The following is a 9,035-nucleotide window of genomic DNA, read 5'->3' on the forward strand; positions in this document are numbered from 1 at the left end:
AACACTTCGATCGAAATTCAAGCTCAAACTTGCCAGTCAGTTGTTCGCAAACTACCATTAAAAATTTGAAGCAAAAAACAGAATAGCAAATACTCCTCGAAAGAACGAATGGGGAAAAATTGGAAAACAAAATTTGTTTTCCAATTTTCCCCCACTCGTTCTATAAAAGCTTTAAACAGCGGCTTTCCCAAAAAATGAATGCGCGCAAAAGAATGAATTTGAATGCGCGGCCGCCATATTGACGATTTAAACAGAAAGAGACAACATTTTGGGCCGAGGATATTTGATGATCACAACATTTACTCTTATTTAGAGCTTCTTTGGATTTCACACAGAAAGTTCTGGAGAAGAGGGTAAGCGGTATGCTTTTCAGAAAAAAAATGACAATTAAGAACTTATGTCGTAAAGTCTGTAAATTTACTGGTGAACATGATAACTTTAAATTTTATTAATTTTCGGTAATTCATTTATAGAAATCTTTTTCGATGTTTCGTTGTTGTTCTCTCATTAGATTTCGCTTCATGTAGGGTAGGGTTTATTTTGCATGGATGAAAAGGGAATCTACGGATGCACAGACATATTTTGAGTTGACCCTGGAAGTGACTTGTGACTGTGACAGAGAAATACAATGCCATCCAACGTGACGAATTTCAACATAAGGGATGTATGGAAAAATAACATGGAGGAGGAATTCGCCAAAATTCGAGATATAGTGGAAAATTATCCCTATGTTGCTATGGTGAGTGTTATAACCACAGTAGAACTGATTCCTGAAGAGTTGTTATTGAACTTGCCATGGTACAGGTGGAAGATTCACTTGAAGTTACAAAATGTTGTGAAAACATAATTCAATGCAGCAAGTACAGCTAGAGAGTTGTGGGGTGGTGCAGTGGTGTTCAACAAGCAGCCCTTGTTGAATTCATGGATCGTTCATACTCAGGTAACTTGAGTTTGTTGCTCAAGGATGCCGTCAGTCCCAGGAGTAAATGGGTTAATAGAGGGGACATTTATCCATACTACACTCAAAATAGCCGTTGTGGGACAGGATTTCATTGAATGAATCGCTCTTGATGCAATATCTTGGAAAAAAAGTGAGACTATTTTTACATAGGAAACATGTAAGGTCTTCCTAGAATTTGAGATTGGCTAGAAGGTCTAAGGTTAAATTGTCTAATTTTTTTTTGACTTATGATTCTTGCAGGATACAGAATTTCCTGGTGTTGTGGCAAGACCTATTGGAGAGTTTCGTAGCACATCTGATTATCAATACCAACTTCTCAGGTGTAACGTGGACTTGCTAAAGATCATTCAACTTGGCTTATCATTTTACAATGAAAAGGGACAACAAGCCCCTGTTGGAGCTACTAGTCAGTTTAACTTCAAGTTTAACCTAACGTAAGTCAGATTATACATGTGGATTTATGAGGAATATGCTCACACACCTATGACTTTCTTTGACATATGCCTCAGGGTATTTTGTGAGAGATAATTGCTGTATTAAAATCTTAGTGAAATTTGTCACCGTACAAAAAAAGAACTGTAGTTAAACTTTCCTGCATCGTTGATATGATTGAATTTGCCCCCTGGGCTCTAACGTTTACAGCCAACGGCAAACAGGAAACGGCAGGCTCTGGCTTATCATAAAAGCGTGAAAATTCTGTCATTCTAACTTGTCTTGTGCCTTTGAGAATTGCTTGATATCTGGAGCTACAGTGTAACAGGACAGAAATGAGCTAATATCAAGCAGGGATAATACATTTTTGGCAAACCCTAATTATTTCACTCCAACTTTTGCTGTTGGCGTAAATTTCATGCTTTTCCTCTCTATTTTTGGCAATTGGTTGCATTTTGATTACCCTGGATGCCAGAGGTCTTCTCTGGTACCCAGGGTACATTTTGATTTGATGTCTACGCAGTGTCCCAATTTAGTGCCCAGCACTAAATACAGTTGACACTTAACCAGGCTCCCCAGAATTTTTGGGCTGTGCACAAGCTGGGCACTAGTATGGCGCGTAAAGCCTGAATCATGCAATGTTTTTCTGAATTTTGTGACGTCAGCGTGAATTAACTGCTAATTTTCTTCTGTGCCCTTTGGTAAATTTTTCTAAAAATTGGCTGAGTTCTTGACACATACAGTTCCTATAAATGTACCCTATACTTGCATATGTATAAATCTGTCAGGGCTACTCAAATATATTTAGAAAAATGGCAAATTACACAATATTGGCAAAACCGTATGGTTACGACCTTGACTTTTTGCACTTTAAAATGTTAGGCAACATTATTTCCATAATGTGGCAAAGAATAAAAGAAGTTTCACCAAAGAAAAGCATAAATATTAAGGAATTTAGGTCAAAAAATTAAGAATATACTTGCCTGTCATTAGATGTGATGTTGCCATGGTAACAGCCATAATTAACCCATTGACTCCCAGGGGTTCCCCATTGACGAGTAAAATCAGAGTTAGACAGGGTAAGTCTGGCCGGTTTAGGCCGGTTTGGACGTCAAAGGGTTAAAAAAAAAAAAATTAACACCCAGAAAATAAGCCTTATTATATCGGTACCCATGCTGGTAAATCTCTACAGGAAAAACTTTAAGAGAAATTAACTAGGTTTCCTTTTGTAACTCATGCCCTGTAGTGAGGGTATTTGCAAATACTCTAGGTAGCCACCTTAAATGATATGGAAATACCTGGAACAAAATAAAGGTTCTAAATTGTTTCTCAGCTGAATGGTTCTGTAATAAAAGGTTTGCTGTCTGGAAGCTGTTCTAAAAAGAGGAATGTTAAGTTTCTGGCTACTCCTAGTCTTACTTTTGCTTTCTTGCTCTCGGTTAATGAACTGGTCTGTTAAATTCTTAGAGGCTTGCCCTGTCATTCATTTAAAGAGCCCACCTTCAACCGACAGGTGTTGCGTGCTGTGGTACAATTTTCATGTATGAAAATCCCGCCAGTAGCTGAAATTCATCCAATCAGATTGCAATGATAAGAAATGCGAATTTCCATAACAAAAACAAACGGTCGAAAAACCTGTCAGTTGAAGGTGGGCCTTAAAAGGCCATGTTAGCTTGATGATAAAGGAGATGCTCCTTAACAGGTAGCCAGCCAGGACAGCCTTTTTAATAGGGGAGTTACATGATCGTATTTGCTTGTGCCGCTAACAATCTGGCAGGCAAAGTTTTGAACAGCCTGCCATTTCTGTATATTCTTATCAGTCATGATGGCCCAAACATTTGAACAGTAATAAATTTTACTGAAAAGTAGGGCATTTATTTCAGTTAACAGTGAGCTTTTGTCGAGACAATGTTTGACATGGTTAATTTGCACAAGGCATGCAATGCATTTTGACACAGTTGACGTAATATGATTGTTGAAAGACAAGTTTGGATCCAGGATTACGCCAAGGTCTTAAGCTGATTGTACGGGGTAGATGTCCTTTCCGATCAGAGACAAACGAAAGTCATGAAGTTTTGAAGTCATCAGTCGGCTCCCGAAAATGATTAATTTCATCTTATCTGGATTTAGCAATAACCGATTTAATAATACATACAATACATAATACATACTTAATTGACCGCTCCCCATAGGGGCTTTTCAGGGCCAATGAAACACAACGAAACGACAGAACAGAACAACAACAACAACTGTTAAGAATCCCAACTGGCCGGAGGCAAACCAGTTGGCTATTTACAAGTGCAGCTGGGAACTTGAACCAGGGACTACCAGGATCAAATTCAACGAGTGGTTAGAGCGGGTCTTGAACCCGGGATCTCCGGATCTCAAGGCAAGCGCCCTAACCACTGGGCCACACTGCCTCCTAAAACACACTGCCTTTCTAAAACACCAGTTGCGCACTTTGAGGAGGTCCTACATGTAAATGGAGTGTGATGATCGAGAATCTCACTAAGACTCACATGCATTGAATTTGTCATCAACTTCATTGAATACTTCCAAAATAGACCAAGGTCCACAAGAAGTATCAAGCAGAAATGCATCTGCATTATAGCTTCTAAAACTTCTTGTTGTGAAAGTTCATAATTATTATCATTATGAAGCCCAAATGACTTAGAGGAAAACTTCTCAAGATTATTTTCAATTTATCTCCTATTTCAGAGAAGACATGTATGCACAGGACTCTATAGATTTACTAAATCGAGCTGGCATCCAGTTCAAAAGACATGAAGAAGAAGGAATCGATGTCAGCGATTTTGCGGAACTTCTAATAACATCAGGGCTTGTACTTAACGAAGATGTCAAGTGGTTATCATTTCACAGGTAAAGTTGTACTAGACATATGGCGATTGAATACTTTGTTTATAGCCAAAGTGCAGTCCTTTTTACCTGAAAGTATACCTCTCCAACTGATATTTAGGAGGTAACCACTTGGTTACCAAGAAATTGTGGTAAAACTGAATTTGGAAACTTGTACTTATGAATATGGCTCCAGCCAGTGGTAAAAGCTGGATTTAAAGCTGTTGCAACCATGGGCAAGACCAATACTCTTAGCACTGAATCACACTGCCTCTAAAAGTGCTTTAATCATAAATTTTTTACGGATGTTCATCAGCTGAAAGCCCTTTAACCCAGGGCATTTGAGATGTCGATGGGTTACCGGTAACCTTATCCCGCCTACTAAAGTGCAACAGATTTTACCCATCAATGGGAACATGTTCAGGGGTGAATGCCAAAGGGTCATCAACTTTCACATCCACTCGGAAACTATGTCCCCTTTTAGATGAATTCCGAAAAAGAAAAGTCAAATAAGAGAAAATGAGTTACCACAAGTCTTCAGTCCCTAAATAATCGATTATCTGATGAGTATCTTAGCAGCATCAGTTCTGTTGCTTTCCCATAACACTTTTTTAATTTTTATCTTTCAGCGGTTATGATTTTGCATACTTATTAAAAGTCCTCACAGCACAGAACTTACCTGGTGAAGAGTCAGAATTCTTTGACCTTCTGAAGTTATATTTTCCAAATATTTATGATGTAAAATACCTAATGAAGAGTTGTAAAAGTCTTAAAGGTGGTTTACAGGAAGTAGCTGAGTTGCTAGAGGTATGCACAAGTTGTTGTTAGTTTATTGTAGTAGAGTGCTGTAAGTAATCTTGTATTTTGTTATTAGTAAATGTGCAAAAAAAGGCATATCGAGATTCTTTAAAGTTTGTGGCCCTCTGAAGTAGGTGAACATATGGGAGGAAGCATGAGTGAGCAGTTGAAGCGTCTGCAACCAATTCAAGCTATGCTCTGATCACCAGCTAATCTCATTCTGGTTTAACTCGTTTGTTGCAACTGTAAAATTGCCAACTGGTCTGATTCCCCACTAGATGGATTCTTAAAGTTTTCAAATTTTTGATTATCTCTGTGCTTTGTTTTATTTGTCCTCAGGGAACCTCTGCAATCAAACATTTTTATTTATTGGTACAAAATTCGTGTACTTGAACTAACAATGAACTAGTCAATTTATTTGCATTACTGGTAGTTGTGTACTTTATTATTGCAGTAGCATCAGTCTTAAATGAATTCTTGTTTGAGACGTCTACAAAAATAATGCAGTGTATTGTTCTTTGAATTTCAGCTAGAGAGAGTAGGACCCCAACATCAAGCAGGGAGTGACAGTCTTTTAACTGGAAATGCATTTTTTAGAATGAGAGAAGTATGCCCCCATTTTTAACATAACATAGAAACAGACAGTTGTCATAATGTGTGATCTAGTCAGTCAGTCAACAATAATTTATTAATCCTTTTTGTTAGCGTTTTTATCCTTTTATCCTTCATGTAGGTGTCAGTCATAAGATAACTTGTCAAGCTAATTGCTAGAAATATTAGTTTATAATTATAAATTAATAATAATTGTAAAACTCATTAATAATTCATGAGGGTGCAAACCAATCCCAGCTATTTAGTTTTCATTAACTTTTGATACAGATCTCTAATGATTAAAATAACAATACTTTGCATTCAATTTAATGTATTCATTTCACAAGCAGGACAAAATATTCGCGTCTGATCTGTATGGACGTTTACAATGGCTCGCCTATCGGCTCGCCATTGTAAACGCCCATACAGATCTCCCGCTCATATTTTATCTACTACTTATTATTACAGTACTTTTGGGATTTAGCGATGTATGCATGAGACTGAATACTGACAGTTTTAATTGTGTTACCTACATGTACAATGACGAATAGAAATGAACTGTCTTGAGCATTGCCTCATAATGATACATTTTCCATGCTTTGTTCAAATTTTAGATGTTTTTTGAAGACAACATAGATGATGCTAAGTATTGTGGACATCTTTATGGTTTGGGAACATCATACGTAAACGGAGGACAAGCATATAGTGGACCAGCATCAAACAGCAACTCAAATAATTCTTCTTGATCTTAAGTATACATCCTGTCACAGTCATGTCTTTGGGCTTGTCCTTTGATTTTCCAAAAAGAGTTTTTGATAAAGTCGAAGGATATGCTTGTACAAGACTTCCTGTACTATCATAGATACAGATTTTAATTTCTTTAATCTTAACAAGATTTTTAACTGTTCCTTAGTCTCAAAATATTTGGTTTTTGCCAGCATTCCTGTTCCAATAGGTGTTGGTTGCAAGTTTTTAAGATAGAGGATTGTTAATTGGGGAGTTGACAATATATATTGCCCTATGAGTTACAAGATGTTTTGCCGTTCATGTGAAATCATTCTTATGAGGCTGCTGTTTTTTTGCCTACTGTAGAGATGGAGGGTTGGGAGGTGATTAAAACTGCTTCCCAGATTTATGCGCTTTTGCTAATGTCAAGTTGTTGAAAAACTTCTTTTCCTCCAGAAATAAGGATGAATGAACAGAGTTACTTCAGCTATCCTAGGTTTTTTTTGTTTTGAATGTCAGCATTTTTTATACATGACCTTGAAATGATTCTACTCTGACAAAGTCAAATCAAACAGAGGATGCTCTCTTTTATCACACACATCAAGGATCCCAAGGGTCTGATAACTTATAAAGGACCCTCTTCTTGAATGTTCAAACTCAATGTAAATTATTCCGAGGAGATGGTCTACACATATGAGAGAACTTTGATTAATCAAAAAAGTGTCATGCCCATGGGATCCTAGTTTTCACTGAATCAGGTCAAAGAGGATCATCCGAAAGAAATTCTTGCCAGTTGCAATGGGCTTTCTTCAATTCCTGTTCATTTTTAGTTTCCTTGAAAGGTAAAGCTGCTGGTACCCTTCAGTTGCTGATTTGCACAGAATAAATTCAAACATGACTTCTAGTTTTAAATTTGATGAAATATGTGGTTTTCTAAGTTATAGCTGATAACTCTCCTAGTGTAGTACATTTTTTAATTTCAATTAGTGTATAGAAAGTTGTGTTTTAAATGAGAATTGAGGATGCCAAGGAGAATTAGCCAGGAACAAGGATGCTCGCAATTTTCAGCTATGATCATCAAGAAGTTGCAACTTTTTATATTGTTTTTAGATTTAACTTGTTTGTTATGGAAAAAGGAAATTATATAGCATACTTATTGGCAGAAGAATAAATTCATTTTAGAACCAATGTGATTAGTGTTTGGTTCCTACCAAAGTTGCAGAGTGATGTATTATTGATGAGGGATATATTTTTTTGTAAAATTTGCTTCACCACATCTTTATCATTCTTTTTGCTATCTATCAAGTGCACAACTCTTTAACAGCAAGAAGGAAGACATGTATCACGAAAAAGACCTCTAAAAGTTCTGTTTCTACGGTTTTTACACCTCTGTAAAAAGATATATTGACATACATTCATAAACGTCAACTCTGTAAGTAGTAGTAGTAGTTCCTATAGGAGATTTTGGAAGGAAATTGTCATTAAAAGTTCAAATTGATGCTGAAACAAAGACACTTCTGTTTCTGATTTTTCCCAAGTTGAAATGAGGCCCACCTTCAACCAACAGGCTTTTCAACCATTTGTTTTTGTCTTGAAAAGTTTGCATTGTACTGATCTGACTGAATGAATTTCAGCTTTGTTGGGATTTTCATATGAAAATAATTGTTCCACAGCATGCTATGCCTGTAGGGTGATCTTGGGCCTTTAAAAGGACACTCCCAAATGCCACATTTCAAAGCAAAATTGATGATTATGTTTAGACAATTTCATGTTGTCACTGCCAAGGTGAATTTTAATCTTAGGTTTGAAAGAATCATTTTGAAACATACATTGTAGTTTTTCATGGAGTGATTAAACCATTGACGAGTAAAATACTCTGGCATTAGACAGAGTAAGGGTTAATTAAGGAGCTTATAACCCTCCTGCTTTAATTTCTTCAATTTAGGGAAAGAAGTAGCCAACTTCTTGGTACTTATTGAAATTACTGCATGTAGTATCAAGGCATGTAGCGATCCAATTGATGTTTCACAATAAGCTCAATGATGCACACATTTTGATTGGTTCTCATCTATGATCTATGACAGGATAGATGCATAGCTGATTTTGTCATCATCAAAAAATTTTAATTCTCTATTACATAATTGAACATAATAGATTCCGTATTCAGTGACAGATCACAAAGACATCAAAATGACGTAAGTACATCAGTGACACACTCAGCCATTGCCTCATTTGCTACTCTTTTGGTCTTAATAGGTTGTCTCTCGAACTCTAAAATAACATTAACAAAGCACAAAATGAGTTGATGGTTTGAAGCCATCAGTTGTAGTAGTAATGAACAAGTGTCAACGGTGGACATGCATGTGGCTCTGAAGTTTAAAGTCTGAGGCACACACGCGGCCACAGGTCGGGCATGGCGTGTCACTGGTTGTAATTGGGGCATCCATTGCTGTTTTACGGTACACAGGCAGCGGTCGTGCTCGAAGTTTCTAGTAGCGCTCTGGACAGTTGCTCACCATCCAGATCTTATTACGATGCCACAAATCAAGGAACATCCACTCAACTCTCCACTCCTTCTCCACCAATGTTTTCAATGTCCATGGAATCTCTTACAAGCCTACCTCAGGGGCTCGTTGCAAACATGCTAATGGTAAAACTGTCAATACTTGTG

At 37.1% G+C, this 9,035-nt stretch overlaps 1 protein-coding gene across 2 annotated transcripts; it reads left to right on the forward strand.

Moving 5' to 3' along the window:
- The first annotated feature begins 205 nt into the window (after positions 1–205).
- Positions 206–7,874, forward strand: LOC138015186 (CCR4-NOT transcription complex subunit 7-like). 2 transcript variants are annotated; one of them, XM_068862139.1, is made up of 7 exons: positions 206–353; positions 528–739; positions 1,202–1,395; positions 4,112–4,273; positions 4,879–5,056; positions 5,577–5,654; positions 6,253–7,874. In XM_068862139.1, exons 2-7 carry the CDS (start codon positions 629–631, stop codon positions 6,382–6,384), a joined length of 855 nt encoding a protein of 284 aa, XP_068718240.1. In that variant the 5' UTR covers positions 206–353; positions 528–628; the 3' UTR covers positions 6,385–7,874. The 2 variants fall into 2 exon arrangements, with proteins under 2 accessions (XP_068718240.1, XP_068718239.1); XM_068862138.1 differs by having other exon boundaries at positions 215–353; positions 512–739.
- Positions 7,875–9,035: the final 1,161 nt, after the last annotated feature.

The sequence above is a fragment of the Montipora capricornis genome, chromosome 9, assembly GCF_036669925.1.
Source record: "Montipora capricornis isolate CH-2021 chromosome 9, ASM3666992v2, whole genome shotgun sequence".
Taxonomy (NCBI): Eukaryota; Metazoa; Cnidaria; class Anthozoa; order Scleractinia; family Acroporidae; genus Montipora; species Montipora capricornis.

Coding starts and splice junctions, on each gene's coding strand:
- LOC138015186 (XM_068862139.1), top strand. CDS start 629: ATGCCATCCAACGTGACGAATTTCAACATAAGGGATGTATGGAAAAAT. Junction 4,274..4,878: donor AAGTGGTTATCATTTCACAG/GTAAAGTTGTAC, acceptor TTTATCTTTCAG/CGGTTATGATTTTGCATACT. Junction 5,655..6,252: donor CATTTTTTAGAATGAGAGAA/GTATGCCCCCAT, acceptor TTCAAATTTTAG/ATGTTTTTTGAAGACAACAT.